This window comes from Clarias gariepinus, chromosome 10 (assembly GCF_024256425.1).
Source record: "Clarias gariepinus isolate MV-2021 ecotype Netherlands chromosome 10, CGAR_prim_01v2, whole genome shotgun sequence".
NCBI classification, from domain to species: Eukaryota; Metazoa; Chordata; class Actinopteri; order Siluriformes; family Clariidae; genus Clarias; species Clarias gariepinus.
Window position 1 is genome coordinate 11,709,634 of NC_071109.1, and position 21,980 is coordinate 11,731,613.

General features: G+C 37.5%; 1 protein-coding gene across 4 annotated transcripts in view; it reads left to right on the forward strand.

Moving 5' to 3' along the window:
• Positions 1-21,980, forward strand: part of gria3b (glutamate receptor, ionotropic, AMPA 3b) — a 127,623-nt gene that overhangs the window by 20,249 nt on the left and 85,394 nt on the right. For all 4 annotated transcript variants that reach the window (XR_008361204.1, XM_053505392.1, XM_053505393.1 and 1 more), the window contains exon 3: positions 17,255-17,494. Coding sequence is in view for 3 of the 4 variants with exons in the window: in XM_053505392.1 (XP_053361367.1) it covers positions 17,255-17,494 (240 nt within the window). In the remaining variant the exon portion in view is untranslated. The remainder of the gene's footprint in view (positions 1-17,254; positions 17,495-21,980) is intronic.

Genomic DNA, 21,980 nt, shown 5'->3' on the forward strand with positions numbered 1-21,980 from the left:
TTTGTAAGGTTGCTGTTAGAAAAATCTGCCCTGTTAAATCTTTTTATTAAACTTTTTGGAATCCAAAGCGGTTTAGGATGTCTAATGAGAAATTAAAAAGGTTGTAGAACAAACAACATACTCTTTCAGAAAACTGATATAAATACTAATTATTAAACCGAATTTCAAGGCAATTACTATAAGCACTTAAAAGACAGTCTGCCATCAAAGACCCGGTTTGCTTCGCGATGACAATCCCACAGATGTTGTCTGATGAAACAACAGCTTTCACAACTGTCTCCAGTGCTGCATTTTAAAGAGCAGCCTTTTCCTCTTCATCCAGCTCAAGTGACAGCACTGGGCATTTTGAGACAAGACAAGATGCTTTTACAGTTTTTCAATGATGCATATTTGCAGTCTGTTCCTTCGCTTTCTGCTTTCTAGCATGTACGCTTTAAATCACAGGCCACCATTGTAAGTCATAAAATGACTAGAGTCTTCTGTCGTTTTGAAGATGCTATCGGTACAATCACATGGAGAGAAAAATAATCCCTAAACATTACACTAAGGGCCCCAAGCACCTGCATAAATCCTTATAGAGTTGTTCAGCTTGCAACACACATAGATCTAGTAGTGCAAGCACAGAGTGTTCTATCGAACAAATGAAAGTGGCTCATTACTGACATCTAGTCATCAGTTAGGAAGAGCATCTAGGGAAGAGGTTATCAACTGGCCTTTATTTACACTTGAACATTGGACAGAGAGTTCTGTTGAAAAAAAAACTGCTTGAAGAGGAAGTATATGTGTAAAGGTTACTCATTTTACGAGTATCTACCACTTCTTTTTCTTTCCTTTTTTCTTTTCCAAGTCCTATCCACAAAGCCTTCACACTTTCCTTCTGGTCTCAATCAACCCAAGGCCAGACAAGCTGTGAACTCTCCCCATTCCATATTGTGGTTTAAATCTTAATTCGAAGATTTTCTGAAACGCACTCTTGTTTTATCTCTGCTATGCCTCCACTAGAATGTTATTTGGCTCAGTCTAGTGCCTCCATTGTCCTTCGCAAGGTCAGAGCAGTCTTGTTGTGCATTTAACAGTCTAGTATTGTTTTCTGTAACCTTTTCTACTGCGAAAGGCTCACTCCATTGTTTATGGTCAATCTGTTGAGAAGTGTTGTTGTGGCTGGGATATAAAGAAATAAAGCCTACAAAAGAGCTATAGTGCCAGGATATTAACACTAGGAGAGGGTAAAAGTACACAGATCTGTTACTTGGGTAATAAATCCCAAGAATCGACATACCTTAGGTAAAATATTACTTAAGTAAACATAGAAGTCCTCCTTTTAAAAATCCTACTCGAGCGAATGTACTTCCCTTCAAATTTACTTTAAGTGTATTGAGCTTGTATTAGCTCACAGTAGCCTTTAAGTCATGGTAAAATAGTCTCTCTCTCTCTTGCTCTCTCTCTCTCTCTCTCTCTCTCAGACACACACACAAGCTGCTTTGTCACTGTCTGTAGCTGTCTTCGACTCTAATTGCAAACACCTGCTACATGATTAAGCATTTCAAGAAGGGAAGGCAAATTATAGTCAGCAGGTGGCTTCAAATATTATACTGTACAGTACATCTCCCTGGTTATGTAACACGATGACATGCAGAAATGTAGTGAAGTAGAAAATACAGACATTACTTTATAGTTTAGTATAACTACTACTACTACTACTACTATAAAATCCCTACTTATGCAAAGTACAGATATTTGCAAACCGTACTTAAGTACAGTAACGAAGTAAGAGTAATTTCCTTTAATTTCCTTTAAAATCCTATTGTGAGAACAACGCAATAGCACACAGAATTTTATTGTGGATCCCCTGAAATTAACAGACTCTAAAGTGAAAACATGGAGAATGTAGAAATAAGCAGAAAAGAAAGTGTTTTCTAGTTGGGTTTTTTGTTGTTGTAGCCCATCCATATCAAGTGTACTAAGGTGCTTTTCTGGTTGTAAAGGGTAGATATTTGAGCTACTGTAGACGATATATCAGCTCATATAAGCCTATATGTAGTCCTCTGATGTCTCTAGTCGACAATACTTTTGTTCCTGCAGAAATGACGTTTACTGGGTGTTGTCCATGTCGCTACAAGATTTCTTCATTATTAACATGAAAATATCAAACCAGCCAAATTTTCACTAACATCCATTCCGTGTTCAATATTACGAGACATGTTTTGATCTATTCTAATGTTTGATGTAAACAACTCAAGCACTCGACCTGTATCTGCATTATTTTATGCATCTCGTTACTGTTTCATGATTGTCTGATTGGATAACCGCATAAACAACCAAGCTAGTCATGCAGATTTTTATTTTATTTTATTTTTTTTAAGCTTTTAGCTTTCCTACACAGCAAACTAATGTGCTGTACCTTTACCTCGGATGCAGTCATCTAGGTTATACGGTAAGTTGCTATAAGGGCATAATACAGACATAAGTAACTATTTGATAATTTTCTTATAACAAAGTTTCTTATGTGCATACATTACGTTGTATCCTCAACAATATACCATCAAATTGTTTGCAGGCAACATAATAATAAGATAACAAAAGACATAGTACAAGACATAAATACTTTTTTAGTTATGGTTCATACGTAAGTGTTTAAGTAAGAGGAAGAAAAAAATATGTTTACTTTTCAAAGCAAACCACAAAGTAAATAAAGATTTTATTTATTTATGTGGTTTGAAGTAACCACAATAGTGCAAGCTGAAATAATTGAAGGTAGCAATGCCCAGTGTGATGAAGTAGTTTTGTCCGAGTAGATATCATAATTTCTTATTGATCACTGAATTTCTTACAGAACAGAACAAACCACCAAAACATGATACTCAAGGAAACAAGATGTGTTTTTCATGAGCTCACAGTGAAATTCTGCATTGTCAGTCTTGCTGCTTATTATTGACTGCATTTTCTTTTCTACAGCCTATATATCAGCTCTGTGTTTTGTTTCCTTCGACATCTAATTGATTTTTTTTTTCCTCCACACCATTAAATGGATCTGCGGATCGTTCTAGCTGCTCCAGTCCCCCGGACTTCCGTGAACGCGCGTATTGTTTCACGCGTCTGTTGCTGGACATGTTGATGTGAACACTGGCGCAGGTAGCATGCTGTCGGCTCTCTCTCCTGCGCGCTCTCATGCAGTTTCTCTAGAAGTGCTTTGTGCAGTCGTCTGTGACAGCTCACACACGAGCATGAACAGCTGTGGGTGGATTCTTTGGGGAGGTCCAAGTGGGTGTAGACACCCGACAGCTCACATGCTTCAAAATATTTTAAAAAGTTCTCATCAGGTGGATTTCTCTCTTCTGTTTTTCTCTCTCATTACTTTAGTTTTATGCCGGATTGGTAAGCAGCTTGCAAAAAAAAAAAAGAAAAAAAGGGGGAATAGCCAGAGATTTTAGTTTAAGGATGACTGCTTCTTTGCATGTATAATATTCCTTTTGGATGAATAATATAGAAATTAAAGTTTAAAAAAAAAAGTACAAAGAAGTAAAAAAAGAAAAACAACAGGGATCTGCTGCAAATGTTCTGCTTAAGATTTTATTGCGTTTTTATAGCTTTGTGGCTTGTCTCTGTGCCCTTGCCTTGACTTCTGTGGCTTGCAAGATTTAGGTTGAAATTATATTTCTCTAATATCTGAAAAGGAAGCAAATGTTCCGCATAGAGTCAATTGTTTAAGGTTTAGCCGCAGATATCCTTATGCCTTTTATTGCTTTGCATTCCCCCTGGTAGCCACAAGTAGCCAGAAAGCATCCCTTAGAGGACATTGTGTGTCCTTCCAGTACTATGGACTATTCACATTTACCTACAGCCCTCTGTCTCTTTATCATACCGTGTCAGCTTTTTTGCACACTCCTACTCTCTGTCTTTCCGACAGCCCACTGCAGATGTCCACTGTCATGGTATTGCAAATTTATTTGCTTGGGTTTAGTGGGCATAACTTTTCTCATAACTTAATTATTGCCAAAATCGTGCTTTCTCGTTGGAATATCTTCTCTTAAAATCTTGTTGGATATTTTAATGAGATTGAGTTGTCACAGCAAACCTAACAGGCTCCCTGTTGAGAATACTGCACTAAAGCATTTACACACATGCAGCTCTGGCAGCTGATGATGCATGGCAGTGACCAAATAAGACAGGAACATCCCCCCCCCCCCTTGGCTCTGACCAGATGCCCACCGACAACCATCTAGCTTCACAATTGTGACACGTTCAGTTGCATTTTGGCTCCGAGGACCATTCCCAGCAGTAGCATCTCAAGTCCAACTGCAGTATGAGACCTAAAAAATGCCAAGCTGCCTTCAGATATACAGGCATCGTGATGAAGAGCTGGCATGCCTTAGTCTGTGATAAAGTAGGCTAGCACTCCCCCGCTCTCCTCCCACATTATACATTCTCGGTGAGGGCTCCTGGAAGATGAAACAGGAAAGTGGATTTCTTGTGCTTTAAAAAAAGAGAGTGTATGTGTGATAGTGAGAATGTGTGATAGAGAAGCTTAGAGGAGGAGTGTGTTTAAAAAAAAAATAGAGAAAAAAAAAAACCCAGGCTTCAGGGTTAAAGCACCCACACTCTCCCACCCATACCCTAGTTGGTTGTTATAAGCAGAAAATGCCAGAAACAGCCCTCAGTTCATTTGAAATTTCATATCCCATAATCAGACAACACTGTTGTTTCTCTGACCTGGAATCCTTTGTCAGCAGTTATGAATTTCGGTATATCATTTGATCAGAGCTGCCATGAGTACCATGATGTACCATCAGCTATCTTACAATATCTTCCATAGAGCATATCAGAATCTGCACATATCAATATTATGGAATACACATATGACTTATGGAAATTTTTCAAAAGGTAATAAAGATTTTGCAATATAACCTTCCTTGATTCATCGCAGACAGCAGCAATTCATATGAGACTCACAAGCTTTTCATTTAGGCCAGCTGAAACCCATCCACTCACAAATAGGTTAGCTGAGGTGCTGTGGAGGAGGGTGCAATGGATGGGTACGTGGGTGCTGTGAGCGATCCGGCTCTCCGAATGCAGAATGAGTGAGGGAGGGCGAGAGCATGAGAGAGCGGGGGAAGACTGAGTGGTGTTATTTCTGAGCTTGCCATTGTTTCATTCTACATAGTGCTGAACCCAGCCAAAAAACACACCACCCACGGCTCACAGCACTCCCTTTAAAAATGGCCTCTCTCAGACTGCAGCTTGGCTACTCAGAGGAGAATAGACTATTTGAAAATGCCCTCCTTAAATATTCCCTTAAGGTCTTGCCCTGCTAAGGTTCTCTGTTCTCTCCAGCTCATGCTCTGGGGAGTCTGTTGTGATATGCAGAAGTTCACATGCTGGAGTGAAGCCAACTGCTTTCGGTACATGCCAAAATGTGTATTTTTTTGCAACAAAAAAAACTGTGCATGTACAAGCTATCAAGAAATGTCTGAAAAAGCTTGCTCCAGATCAGTAATTAAGCATGCAGCATGCATTGACTACTACACTGCATTCAATATTCAATGTCTAAAGATTTAGTAAGTGTGATTTATGACCAGGGTGGGTACTGTATATTAAATGTATTTAACTCACAGAATTACCATTAAAGAATTGGAATTCAGTAAATCTTACTTATAAAGCTCGAAATAAGAGGTGGTGAACAAAATCTTAACATTATGTCAAGAAGTATGCAAGTAAATTTGTATGCATTTCTGTTTCATCTGCTTAAAAGAATGCAAAAGTTTTCCAAAAAAATTTAATAGTCATTTTTAGACATTCAGATGGGTCTCAAAACACACATGGGAGAAAGACACATTTCTTTTCTATTTTTTATATTACCTAAAAAAGCCAATTAGATTTTCCACCTAATGTGACATAATATAAGAAAATGCCCTCCATTCTCCGGCAGAAGCTTATAGACACTGAAATGGCGTGTTTGCAAGAGACATAACACAGAAGGAGATCTTCTGATTTTAAATACCTGCTACAATACATGATAAAGCATTCCATTGAGGGAAGGCAAACTATGCAGTTATGCATACTAGTCAGCAGGTATTACCATTTCAAATAATACACACCACTGTGGTTATGTAATGCAATGACATGCAAAAAATGTAATCAGGTGTAATACAGTAGATAGATAGATAGATAGATAGATAGATAGATAGATAGATAGATAGATAGATAGATAGATTGGATGATTGATTGATTGATTGATTGATTGATTGATTGATTGATCAAATTCCCAAAGGGAAATATATACAAATATAAATATATAAATGTTATAAATATAACAATATATTTGCTATATATTGTAGTGGAGAAAAAGTTAAAAGTATCCAATAATGAAACTACTCGCACAGTACAGTACAGTAACACAGTAAATGTGACCTTTCACCTCTCCCAGTAGGCTATACTGCCTGTATATTGCTGTGGAATTATTACAGTAAAAGGCAATATAACCTTCCACCATTTTGAAATAGCAGATTATAAAATAACAACTTATCAAGGCTATTGTTTTACATTTATTTCATGCAAACAACCTGATGAAACTAAAGTATGAAATAATACATTTCTGGACAAAAAGCATAAATGAAATAATTTGTGTGTTACAAGCTTTAATGTCAATTATAATTATAAATAACACTCAGTATGTACTGCTATGAAATCTTGGTGTAGCCACATCACATATTTTTCTACAAGTGAACTTTTGCTAACAAGGTAGCAAGGTTGCTAAAATTCCCTGTTTCCTGGTTGCTTTAGCATTAGCACCGCATGAACAGAAAAAGCTAACTCCTGATGGTAATGCTATGTGGTTTGTGCACAAACATGGAGTGTTTCAAAGGCTGATCATTATTTTTTGGGGTATTGTTATTTTTTTTTCCCCTGATGTTTCCGATAATTTAGTCTTAGCTAATTTCCACTCCGACAACACGGCTAGAACTACCACGACTATCACGTGTTTCATCTGAACTATGTAACGCCATCCAACCACATCTTTTCAAACTGCTTGCTGCAGCTATCCGTTCTTATTACTTGTGTGAGCTCACAGTCACCCATGATTGACCAGAGCCTCGATTAATGTAAGAGGGCTAGAGTGCCTTCTATCCCTCCCTTCTGAAAGAGCTCGGCCAATCAGCTCTCTCCAGGCCTATGGCTGTGGGAGGCTACAGCATAACCCGGGATTCAAACTTGCGATCTCCAGGTGATGGGGCAAGCTTGTTCCAGCTGCGCCACTCAGAGGCCAAAAGTTTACTTTTTAGTGAATTAGTTATTTACTATGTCTACATTTCTTTAAATTGCTACTGTACATATTTGTCACGATGCTAGAGATATTTCTGCTGCAATTAAATCTGCAAAAAATCTGATCTCCTTGAGCCTTAACTGAATTTCTCTTTCACCAAATTATTATTCTGTACAGGTATATAACTGACTATAAAAATACATTGCTGTCACTTTTAATATTCTGAACATTTTGACAGACTGTTCCTAAATTCCTTGGGATGTAATAAGACTATTAACAGCTAATGAATATATAACACACAATGTACTGTATATGCAGTTCTATAGTTATTATTATTGGAGTTGTGAAGGACAACATTTGGTTCCACAGCAGGCTTTTTTAACAAGAAACCTTTTACTTAATATAATAAACAAGGGTTTATGTCGTGCCATTTTCTGATGTCTGCCACCTCTAACTTGTTTAGGTGGCTTTCTATTCAGCTCCAGGAACATTCTCCAGCTCTGCACCACTGATTAGGGATTAGCTGCTCATGGGAGACTTTGTCAACAGCTGTCTGAAAATACAATTACAGACCCTCATAAGCAGTACATGTATCAAACCCTTTCATAAACCTCATGGGGAAAAATAGGTAAGAATGTCCTTCAGGGCTGTTCTTCTGCTTACACTGAATCAACTGAATGAAGAGCTTTACTCGAAGATCCTGCCTCAAATTCAGGATAGAACTCAAGCCCATCTTTATTCAAGATATTAAAGGTGTTGACCTGGGAGTGTCCGCCCATTTTCTACCCAGACTTGAGACAGGCACTGCATCTCTATAATAGATATTGGTTATTATTAGTTCAGTAATATTACATAATTAAATTAGATATTTTTAATTATTCTAATATCCTTATAAATAGTAGCAGAGGCTTAATATATACACCCACTGGCCACTTTATCAAGTAAACCTTGCTAGTACTGTGTTGGATCCCTTTTTGCCTTTAGAACTTGGCATAAATTGAACAAGGTGCTGGAAACATTACTTATAGATTTTGTTTCATATTGGCACAAACATTAGAACAAGAAAGGATAGATCCATGCATTCATATTTATACCAAACTCTGACCCTACCATCTGGATATTACAGCAGAAATCATGACTCGTCAGACCTGGCATTGTTTTTACAATCTTCTATTGTCCAATTTTGTTGAGGCCCTGTGAATTGTAATTGTAATGCAAGTTGCTACCATAATTGTCTGATTAGATATTTGCATTATCGAGCTGTTGAACAAGCGTACGTATGATAATATTGCAACATTAATGTGGTCAATATTAATTACATTAACTGCTCGGTAGCATCGTTGTAAATTAGTGTAAAATACTCATTTTTAGAAAACAAACAAACAAACAAACACTGCAGTATATAGTACAACATACAGTGTATATATGTATGTATATATATATATAATATTTAAAAAAAACTGCACTGCAATATTTAAGCATCAGTTCGCCAGCCTCTTGCCTGTTCCACTTTCCAACAACACATTATCATTTAAATCTTCCTCTGTTAGAATAAAGCCCTTTCTTCCTCATCTGGCCGGGTGAAGACAGCAGTTAATTGCGTGCCTTTCCTCTTTTTGTCATAGTGTAGAAACTGCAACACTACCTGTCCTGTTCCGTATCAATTAACTCTGAGCACATTTGCCGACTCTACCAAAGTGAAAGCAGCTTTATCTTTCTTTTCCAGGTGAAAAAGCCTTATTCTGCAAAGGAATTAAAATTTAAAATGTATCACCAGTGCTGCTTTGTAGACCATAGCTGCGACTGAAGGTTGTAATTGTTTCAGTAATCATGGTAGCCATCGATCAGATATGCTGCTTTTAAATAGGAACGTATCTCTGATTTTCCCCCTCTATTATCTTTTGCTTTTTAAGTTTATTCAGTGAAAGTCAGCATATATAAAAATCTCAGTGAAGTTAGTAGCACTGAGTAACTAAAAGATACTCTTCAACATTAAATTCATCTTACCTCTAAAATGATTATTACAATAATTCCTGGTTTCGTTCCTGTTCTTCTATTGGTTACAACAGCAAGATATAAAATTGTTATAATAAGTGTAGTTTATTGTTGTTGTTGGGTTTTTTTTTTTTGTTTTGTTTTTTGGGATGCCTCACAGTTCTAGGGTTTACATTTTGATCCTAACATCTCTATGTGGGGATTCTCGGGTTTCCTCTGACATCCCAAAAATATGGCAGCTATATTAGTGACTCTAAATTGCCCCCCAAGAGTGCAAATAGGTGTGTGAAAGTCAGTGTAGAACCCTGGAATCCAGTGGAACACCATCCAGGATGTATGAAACCCCTGCACCTGCATGTTTAGATTGCACGCAATAATGAGACATGCATATTATTGTATCTATGTAGCTTCAGTGCCTGGGAGAGAATTATAACTTTACCATGCGGTTATGCAGATGCCTAGTTGGTAAGGAACAAAAACAAAAAAAGCATTATTCTTTTCTCCCTCATACAATGCAAACCACATATGATACCACACACAAATTTACAACACGATAAAAATTAGAGCCAGAGGAAACATTCAAACTGCTAAACTGTTCTTTAGCCAGACACTTGATAGCTATGTAACAAGCAGGAGTATCCTTGCATTCCATCAAGAACTGAAAGTGCTCAGTGCTACTGTATCTCCTGCCTGTAGGCCCCATGATCATGGGACTAGAACAAGCATTCAGTTCTGACAGTAATCATCTTTTACTACTTAAAAGTGGTGAAAAAAAAAACTACAAAGTTTTATACAGTATATCATTTCAGCTCCTGGTGTACACCCACACACTTCAGCAAACACAATGTCCTTATTTTAGCTCCTTCAACTACCCCAGACAGAGGCCATAGATTGAAAGGACATGCTGCCAATGCAGACAGGTACAGCCTGTCTCTAAGATTGAGTGAGAGGCTGTGTGAAATCTGACAGCTGGTTCATTGGTTCACTGACTGCTTTGAGCGCCGGCATCGTGGAGGTGGCATGTCCTTCTAACAGAGACTAGGGCAGGGGTCACAGAGGAGATCTGCAGATCTGCACAAGAGCTGCTGAGACCTGTGTGTATCTGTGATAGGGAGTTTGTCCCTGTGGATTGCTGGACTGGTGTAGTGAGTCAAAACCTATGGTCAGAGAGAGATACACGAATTTAATCCCAAAAAGATGGAACACGGTAAACTCCTGAGATTAACCCATTATAGTGTACATAGATGTTAAAAAGTGAGTGTAATGGATTAGTAAAGAGTGCTGCTTTAAAAGGAAGGGATGTAATAAGCATAAGGGTCAAAGATAAAAAGGATTTCCACTCTAGTAAAGTAAAATGGCTGTTTTCCCCTTTCTTCCCAATTTGGTCACCTGCCAATTCCCACTATCATATGACAGCCCTATCATATCCCCACTATCCAGGCAGGGTGAAAGCTAACACATGCATCCTCTGTGATCTCACCCAAACGATACTCATGTTGCATCAAAAGGCAGTTTAACACACATGCAAAAATGCTGTATACCATATTATACATACATTAAAACTACAATAATAATTATTATTATTATTATACTCCGATTAGCCATAACATTAAAACCTTAAAATATTAAGACTAATATTGTTTAGGTTCCCTTGTACCACCAGAACCGCTCTAACCACTTAACGCATACTGTAGACTCCACAAGAGCTTTAAAGGTGTGCTGTGGTATCTAAGTGGTCCTAAGTTTTAAGTGGTCCTTCAACAACCTTGAGCTCTTTGCTTACCAACCCCCATACTCGACAGACTGTGATGCTCTGTGTGCTCTGATACCTGTATATCACAACCAACGTTAACGTTTGTCAAGAATTTGTTCCACATAGGCTTTAATGTGGAATCAGACTGGGTTGGCCGGCCCTTGATCTTCACAGGCATACAGTAGATGAGCCTTGGGTGCCCATGATCCTGTCACAAATTTACTGGTGTATAAGTGATAATCAGTGTTAATGTTATTTTGTATTTATGTTATGGCTAATCGGTGTGCATGAGCTTAAGGATATCCATGACAGACTAGTGTCACCGTGATCAACAGAAGGAGATTAAGGTTATCACTCCCACCTGGACATCATAACCAATTTTGGTCCCTTAGGTCCCAGCCACAGATGGATTTGACACTTTTAGGGTTACCACTCAAACACCCAATCCTCTAGTGGGAGGCCAAATCATTTCCTGTTATGCTAAAACAATAAAATAAAACACGATATATAATGCAAAACAAATAGGAATAGTCTTTTAAAGAACCTTTAATTTGTAATACAATTCAGGTTTAACTTTTTTTTTTTCATTTTCATGTCCTTAAAAGAGTTTGACATAAGCATGGCATACAAAAGGGTTTATTATTCAGAGAGAGAGAGAGAGAGAGACTTTAAAATATATGGTTGTTCAGATATGCAATATATTACATATAGTTTATATGAAAATCAACACATTTAAGTATGATTTCATTTTACATTTGTATTAAAAGAGATTTTAAAGAAGTTTCTAAGTTCTAGATTAAATGATGTAAAGTGAATATTATATATTAAACAATGACACTTAAATCTCGTGAGATCGTCTACACTGGAATGAGCTATATCTATAGTATTAAATGAGCACAACTGGAACATGTGAGTATAATTAAGCAATAGCACACGAGAGAGAGAGCTGTACTGATCCATGTACTGTTGAATCCCGAAGGCACCACAGCTGTGCTAGATCTACTGTAGCAATACAGCACAGCCTTGAGTGTGATATTGTTTTTATACAACAATTTTACAAACGTCATTTATTATCAACAGATTATAACTGGTTTCTTTATGTAACCAGTAATTTTGCTCCTTTAACAATATTCCCTTCTGTGCCTGGCAGAACTACGGTACTGTACAGTATGTTACCATGACTGACAGTTAGCGACAGATGTAGGGTGATATGTAGGGTGTATCAGGGGTAATAGGACAATTCATCCTCGCGTTAGGAGCTATTTAGACGTAGACATAAAATACAAAAAAAAAAAAAAAAACATAGTTCAGAGAGCATTCTGACAACTTAGAAGATTTTAAATTATTAGGGCATCAAACTGATTTTTTTTAAAGATGGCAACATTATAATAGGTGTTTTCTTGCTAAAAGCGAGACCATGCAGACCTACCCATGCTGGCGACCGACAGTTAGTGTAAATAATGATTGCAGAGCACCTGGGACATGGACGGATAAATTTAGTTAAACATACCAGTGCTGTTACTGTTCATTATCTCCAGTCACGCAATGCCTCTCATCCAATCAGATTGCTCGGGGAGAACTAACGGTTATATAATAGTGCAGAATGCTAATAACCTTCGTTTGATCTTCAAGTTGAGCAATAACACCGACGTCTGTTCTATTTAGGGATTTGAATATACAGTACATGATGCTTTTTTTTCTGTGTTGATAGATAGATAGATAGATAGATAGATAGATAGATAGATAGATAGATAGATAGATAGATAGATATTTTACTGTATACTCTAGATACTTACTGTATAAACCTTTTTTTCCCTAAGTCATCCTAATGATAAAGCCAAAAGCTTAAAACCGGTAATGCTGGACAACATGACATTTCAGTTAGACATTATTTAAAAAAAAAACAATAAAAAACAATTAGTATTAATATTTGTCCAACATCCTTTTTATTATTTTGACCTATAGCACATATGTATCTCCACCCAGAGCCACTCCGTGTCATACAGTATAATGAGTTTATCCCATTGTGTAAAAGGAAATCTATAATGAGTGACTGCTGACTTTACCCAGGATGTTCTCACAACATGACTTGGATGTCTTTCAAAGGGTCATATCCACTGTGTTGAACAGGGGATTGTCAGATTTGTTGCTGACATTTGCAGTATATGGTTTGAAGCATTTTACATCTTTACAAATGCCATAGTCTTGCCAGGTGCTCTCTTTCTACAGAAGCACTTATGACTTTTGCTCAGACATTGTTTCAGTGCTCTAAATTTATGCATGCATGTATTCACAAAGGTGTTCAAGTCAAACCGGGACTTCTTCTTCATTTTTTTATTTTTTTAAGCACTACTTCAATAAACTTATCCCAGCATTTTCATTAGAACAACCATCAAGGTAGAACATTTTCTTAGGATGCTGGAGCCATGATCAGACTGCCTGCGAGTAGGCCAGATGAGGTTGTGCATTTTTCTGCAAAAAATCAGTCTATTCTTACCTGAGAGCATGTTCTTTAGAACGACTGCAGTGGACTCCAGTGTATCGTCATTCAAAGATGGACAGGCTCCTTTAAAACGTTTTTTAAAAAATATTTACACTTTTTACCGCAGCTGGCGGTCTCATCACCATCCTGTGCTATGAAGTCTTTAAGGTCTGTAAAGGTCAGTCGGTTGTACGCGCTACACATATATGTATATACTGTATGTACGATGGAATACCAGAGTGTCAGGAAACTGAGACACATGAAGAAGGGCAAGAAAGGAAAGAGATAAGAAACAGAAAAAAAAGCCAGGTAATCAGCCCTGACATTTCCAGCTGTGCGCTCCCTTTGTGGCAGGCCATGTATGATTGTGCAGGCGAGAGATGCTTGCAGTGTATGGACCTGTGATTTCGTTCCTTGACGTTGAAAGTCTGCCTGTGGGACATGGCTACATCTGATGTCTTATCATTTCCACATCATTTGGTTATATCTTTATTGTAGCTGGTATATAAGAAAAGGGAAATGCATCTCAAAGGGAAATGAATGTAACAATTCCACTAATTGTTCTTGCTTCTGAAGGACACCTAGATGTGTACTGTATTTGTGAAATCTGTATTAATCTCATTTAATTTCTATATGCTGTATATATAAAATAGAGAGAGTATCTTGATAGCATGATCTATGCATGGTTGTCACACCATAAAAAGAGTCCATGTTTAGTCATCAGGAGGTCACATAAACCTGACATATGCAGTCTAGGCCTGTGCGAGGAACTTACATAAACCCCTGGAAGCATCATTTTTCTGAAGGTGCCTTTAAACATTTTCCATGTTTTATTCTTTCCATAAAATACCCAGGCAATACTTGATACCATTTTGATTTTGATGCAAGACAATATAAGGAGGCTTCCTGAAAGAGAGAAAGAGACTGTGGTAATAATTCAATTACCCTGCCCTTAACATCTCCATATGTAGTCCAATCCAAAAGACTTTTATATAAAATCTCCTAAATTGTGCTTCATTTATCACTCTTTTAGGGAGGTTGTGTGTAATTGTAGCAAGCCAGTCAAAAATTCTTTTTAAAAAAATCTGTCAAATTTACAAAAGAAAAAAGAAACTCTTTATACATGCACGCGTGTTCTGAATGCCAATCATCTGTAAATTACCAGTCGCATGCACCGCACAGCTGATTAGCATTAGGTGACACCCACAAAACTGCCATAAAAGGCTAATAAAAGTCATGTCTATACTTATTTTTATGCAAAAAGACCAAAATCGGAAGCCAGATTACAGAGTAGATGAATTAGAATTAAATGCATTGACGTGTTTTTTGCAATTAGATGATTATGGACAACAATCACATCACAGCATCACGACTATATTTTAATTGTTTTGGAGTTTTTTTTTTCTTTGTAGCAAAGTGTCTCGTTAACTCTGAACCTGATACTTCATGCCCTCCCCGATGCCATGTTATAAAAGCAGAAAGCAAATGTGGAATGAGTCACAGGAAGCAAATGGTCTATAGGGAGTATATGACCTATCCTTCTTTTATACAGCAGCAGCCTTCCTTGTATGACTGGCTCTGTAGGTTTCAGTTAACATATCAATTCATATTTATCTCATATGTTTTTTCATATTTCTGGTTAAATGTGTTTGTAACAGAAATTCACAAGTTTTTGAAACTTGATATCATTATCCAAATATACTGTATACATAAAGTAACTCTTTGCATGTTGTATTATATAACGATTGATGGATTGAGGTTTAAAAAATAATATAATAAGCAAGCGTTCAATCTTCTGTCAGCTGACAGATGGCTAAGTGCAGACAGACTGGCCTCCTACATTTATATGGTGCCATTTCTTTTGGTATAACTGAATAATTGGTTTTATTTGACTTTGGGTTTGTGTTGCCTCCCTACCTTTATTTATTATTCATTATTTAATGCACGACTGTTTTTTACAAAATTTTCTCAGTGGTATTTTTGGGTTCCTGATCTAGTGAACTAGAGTGAGAATTAGTGAACTCTAAATACTGTATAGGTAATAAAATAAGCAGTTTAAATTTGACAATACTGTAAATACCTACCAAATTACTTGTGTAAATGCCTAAACAAATGCTTTATGTATACATCTCTTAATATCCAGCTAGATAATTGAGGCCTATTGTCATTAAAACCTGAAAGAGACATTGGCTGAAAGTACATGTGTCATGCATTTGAATCTGTAAAATGACCCCCGGATTTAACACTATGACTAATCGTGAAGCCATGACACGATAACACTGAATAAACTGACATTACTAAAAATGTGACTTATTATGTCTCCTGAAAAACAATGAGCCAAAGGCTTGGACTTTGTAACAAGCCTCTAGCCATTTTTCTCAACTGACATTTCTATCAATCTCCTCCTAATTACACAGACGAAACACAGGAAGTGCAAAGAGATCGTTTGACTTGGCCTCTCTCAATGGAAACAGTAAACACCCATGTCTAGTCAGTGTCCAGACTGATAATCAAGCAGTATTCCCACATCCAATCTGAACTGGGAGGCATTTGAAAAAAAAGAGAAGTGCTAAAACCTCAAGAGCATTTAAGCTTAAGGAAGCGTCCAGATGGTCAGTGGGAAAGGCCAGCTAGAACAAAAATGGGCTTTCAATCAGAACAGCATGGCACCAGGCGAGCAGAGACATATTTATCGAAGAAGCATGCACTTGTTCAAAGGCTAGTCTAATAAGTCCAGAACAGCTGAACGGAAGGAGTCAGTCGACAATCCTCCTCCTGGGAAAGAGGCTATGCCAGTGCTGGCCCCAATTATGAGTAAACTGAGGTAAAAGCATTGAGGCACTGTCAGAAACGCCTCGAGGAGTGAGCTGCTGCACACACTCACGCACACACACACATGCATACCCAGTGCTCTCAGCCTGTCAGTAATGTAGAACTGTTAGCACACACAAAGCCAAGTGATATATCAGCATGTATGTGTTCACCTCACACTAGGGATGCAGCAGTCTGTCAGAGGCAAAGCTTCAAAGGTGGAAGTAACAGTGTGGTGGTCCTGAGCAAGTCATCACCAACTCGGCAGAGCTGCCACTATGGCCTCAAAACCGTAGATTCACCGTAGAGTGACATAAGCTAACTAAGGGCGCAGGATTGTGGACAGTTTGGGGGCCTGGCTCGCGGCTTTTCTTTTTTTTCTCTCTAAACGTTCATCTTTCTGACTCTCTATGAACTTTGTGCCAGCTTGTGTCTTTTAAAGTTGCCACTGTTTTTTTTTTTTTGTTGTTTTTAATAGGTTAGGAAGTATGGATGAATACATTTATGAAGTTTAAAACAAATTGCTAAACTCCTTTGGGGTAAATAACTCCAACGAACCGAAGTAGTCAACAAACCATTAAAAACTGGAGGGTCAAATTGAACACAGTTTCACAGAGATGTGCATAATTGCATTCATTGGCTTCAAGTGTCTGGGGAGGATTAGAAAGCGTAGATCATGAATTTTACTATGGGGCAAAAGTCTCCCGATGAGCTTCTCCTGCCACAATTAGGTTCTCCCTCATATCCGTGTAATAAGTGACCTTTGCTGTACAGAATCAGATGAATTCATATTATTTGTAGACCAAATTCCAATTCATTCCTAACCTCACTTACATTTTATTGTTGCTCTGTAAACGTTTTTTTGATTTGAAAATGATTTAGTCCTTGTTTTTATGGCTATCTAACAGTGTGTGTCATTTTCTCCCTTCCTCTCATCTTGCCCTGATTGCAGTCTGCTCTCAGTTCTCCAGAGGAGTCTACGCCATCTTTGGATTCTACGACAAGAAGTCCATGAACACGCTGACCTCCTTCTGTGGTGCCCTCCACACTTCTTTCATCACGCCCAGTTATCCAATCGACTCCGACGTCCAGTTCGTCATCCAGATGCGCCCGCCCCTAAAGGGGGCCGTCCTTAGTCTCCTGACCTATTATAGGTGGGAGAAGTTTGTGTACCTCTACGATACAGATAGAGGTAAGTGCTATAGCATAGTTTCTTTTTTTTTTTTTCACAAAGAGGCCGATTGTGGAACAAGTTAGAACTACAGTACAAATTTATTTTGACCAATTATGAATTCTGTAATACCAGCAACTGACATTTTTAGCCAACCTCTTGATGCTCACTTATGGTTATGTTAGTTATAATCCAGTGGTTTTATTATGTTTTGCCGTAAAGTTGCAAGTCCTAAAGGTACACTTTCAAAAAAAAAAAAAGAATAAAAAAGTGTGGGTTCCAACTGAGCCACAAATCTGAAGTTTAGGACAGAGGGAACTTTGTTACAGTGACTGTTGGAAAGCAATACCCAGTGACATGTGCTGACATACCAGTGATTTTTATTTTTTCAACAATAACCTCCTCCACATACAGTATAGCTGCTTTTTACATCATAATAAGGAGGAATTTTACTTTTACTTGCTTTGACCCTATGTGGGTCCAGTTTAAATCCTTTTTCCCCAGGATTTCTTGCATGAGCAGTGCTTTTAAACTTTGAACAGCATCTCAAATTCTGACTTGCTCATTAGATATGTTCCTCTTTTTAAACCACTTCATTGTGTCTTGTTGCATCACCCAACTTTCATTCTTCTTCAGATAAAACATTGTTACTCTCCCTTGACATTATCCTTATCTTAAAAGCAGTTACATAATTTTTTTCCCCTTAATGATTGAGTTGTCCAGGCAGCAATGCAGCAAAAACCATCTACAATGTGTTATGTTTGGCACATGGTTCAAAAGAAAATGTAATTTTTAAGAACAGCAGACTCTGTCAGTATCTAGACTTTTTGTGCCTTTTTATAGCATGGTGCCTGACTCCAATTAGCCTTCCTACAAATTGTGAGCCCATACTTTTTAGACATAGACTCCCATTGTATGAATAGTGTTATTACTGAAAAGATAAAGTGCTGTTTGTGTGTCATCGGTTCAGACAAAGTGTGTATGAGCATGAGTAATTCAGAATTATAAGCAATTCTAAAGGGCTCACAAACTTTTTCTTGAAAGTTAGTGTGCTGTATGTGGGATGAATAAGGAGGCGAGGAAAGGCTAGATAAGGTCTGGGTAGAGGAAGAAATTCTGGCAAAACAACATAATAAGTACATACATTTATAAACTCGTCACTGGAAAAAAGTCATCACTGCTATATGCCAATTACGTATGTTGCCGTGCATTTATTTATTTATGTTCAATAGGTCCAGGTCAGGGTTGTGAAGACACAGACGTTGTATCATTGAGCAAATGGGAATTGCCATTGTATTCCATTAACACCTAAACATATTTAAGACTATTAAACTTCTTATAACCATGACTGAACCTTAGTTGATCATAGATATTGTATTGATTTTAATGTTCGATTTTAAAAGTATGGCCTGTGCATTGTCCGCATGCCTGAAATACTGAATACTGAATAAATTAATTTGGCACTTTTCCATCTTCCGGCTTCTATGTCTGAAAGAAGGTGGCGACTCGACTAAGCTCACCACTCCAAATTCAGTGTCCTTACTGCCTTTGTAACTTTTCTGGGAAATAATTGAAATGGGTTTGGTTAGGGCTTAAACGTTTAGGACAGTGGTTCCAGTTTTATATACAGTTTATATATATATATATATATATAGGCATTTTACTGTATGTCATTCTTATATGTATGGTATAAGAAATAAACCAAACAAATTAAAAAAAACATAAAAAACATAAAAAGTGAAAAAAAAGTAGGATAGATGGCTCAATGCCTTAATGCTAAATGGTGATACAAATGTAAAACACAGGCTTAATTAAACACAAAGGCTACCCCTTTCCAACAACTTTCTTGCTGTTTGTTTAATTCAAATTGGCCCCAAATGATTACTGTTAAGGTGAGGGTTCAGGTTAGGGTTATTATATACACATAGGTGTAAATCGTTACATGGGCTATTCCACTCTGTGTGCAAATAGCATTGTTGCCTATGGACACTTGGGTGCAAATAGCATCTGCCTAAATAAATATGATTTCTGACCAACAATACCATGCTGCAGATTAAAATTAATAAATCACACAGTAATTTAACTTTCCCATGTAATAGCAACTGTATACAAATAACCGAATACTGTACAACAGTACACAAACCTTCTATACACCTTGGACGCTGTGACTGCTCACATTTTCCGTAAAAAAAAAATGAAAGGAGAATTTTCTGTGATCCTCCAACAGCTGCCGAACTCCTTATCCTTAGAGCACTACATTTCTCTGGACGCCATCAGCAAAATGTCAGCGATATTGCAAGCAACTGATTCAACTCAGGTTTGCATTAAATTTAATAATGAAAAAGCATATTTCTGTTCAGATCTGGATCAGCAATAAAATACTTATTTCAAAGAAGACATCTGCTACTATTGACCTGCAAAATGTATTTTTTATGTATGAATATTAAAACGCTATTTTATCAAAACTTTAAATAAATAAATTGATTGAATAAAAAAAAGTGCTCAATTTTTTTGCTATTCATGCTGGATGAATTTTGTAACCAACACATCAAGTAATGAATATTAATGACCATTGTGCCTCTGCTTATGAATATTCAAGACTAGTAGGCAGTTTCTGTTAAAATGGCAAAGAAGCTGTCCTCTACAATAATTTATTACAAATAAAAATCCCCCCCAAAAAACTATGAAAAAGATAACTGAAATATTTTGGAAGATTGTATTTGTTAAACAAGGTAATGGCAAATAAACATGTTATTGCTTTTATCCAAAAGACCTCTGGCCCATATTATATTGATTTTAGTTTAAATAAAATCATCCAGGCAATATTAATATATAAAGAAAAAATTGCAAGATACTTTACATGACTGCATGTGGATTATGTAGAAGAAAGCATATCACTTACACCTTCGCTTAGCATTCAGGGGGACAAAACCCTCATGTCCTGTGTGCCTTCTGTCTGGAGGCACCTGCCAGTAGGGCGTGATGTTTGTTTCCCTCATCACTCAGAGGTCTTGAACTCTTCCTAGCCCTTGGGAGACCCAGCCAGCAATTCTCTCGTCTCTCTGGACAGCAGAGTGAGCAGTACAGACAACTCAGTCTTCATAACATCTGCGCTGTCTTTCTGTGTCAACACTGCAGTCTGTGTAGTAGCTCAACCATGGCATGCTGTTTAACCAATCCTTCGCCCATGAAGGAAAACACCATCATTCTTGCTTCAAATTAAGCAATTCATTAAACTCGAGTGCTTTGGGTTGAAAAAAAAACACAGCTTTTGTGTGACTGTTCTCCATTAAAGAGAGTGAGTTTAACTCAAAGAAGCACATGTGGCAGGTCCCATAACCATTTGGAACACACTAGAACAACCGTGGGAAGCTGTTCACATTAGCATTAAAGCACGTTGGCACACTGTTACCGTTTGGCTCAAATGTGGCTGAGAATTATATAACAATTTTTAACTCATTAAAAAAAAACAAGCTTACTACAAGAGATTTTATGATTACTGTTTAACACTCAAACACTCAGGATGTGTCAGTGGTCTATTCCTTACTCTCACTCACTCACTTACCGTGTATACCTCTTTATACTGTCATGTGGGGCCCGGAGCCTATCCCAGGAGCCTGAACCCTGGAGGTACTGTACAAGGCGACAGCGCGAACCACTAAGCCATTATGCCGCACCGTTCCTTACTCTCATAACCATTTACCATTCTTTTGAGATTTATTGTGGTTCCTGAATAATTCATAACAGTTACTCAGTACCACAGATAGAACACAAGCGTCAGCATGAAATGTACAATTTATGTCTCACCAATGTAAAATGCTGCTCGTTTGAAACATGGCAAGATGCCACCACAGTATCTTCTCTTCTCCTTTTAGATGTTGACTATAAAGGAGCACGAGATCCCTTCGCACCTAAAAGGCATCACTCACTGCTGGTGATTTCAGGGCACTTGAACATTTACTACTCTTCTCCAAGAGCTGTGTAACTGATGTGACCACCTTGGCGTGTCGTTTAAGATGTGTCATGTCTGGTTTGACATTGCCTCGCCATGGGTTTGTGGGTTAAGATTAGGTTTAGTCCCAATGGCAAATGCGCCACTGCTGCTGTGAAATATCTGTCAGGACAGGTGAGGAAGAGTACAGATGATTCATGCAGTCTTAACTGCAAAACTTGAGAAGAGCTTCAAGCATCACTTTGATATGATTACTGTATATCTCTTTTTTTTTGGGGGGGGGGGGCAGGTAGCTGGTGTGAATGTTTGTGCAACAATGTCACCTCTTACTGTCCTTTTAGAGGACATGCTTACATCATCTTATAATGAACAATATTTAAGGATGTTTTTATTATCACTTTTATTAAAATACAAGTCTGTAAATATATTTTTTGATGACATAGAAAATCATTTCTTATCTTAAATATTTTCCAGTCTAGTTCTTTCAGAAATTCAATTGTGTTTTTTGATGTTTAGTAGATCAGCTATAGTCCAGAGTGTCAGGGGTTATCTAGA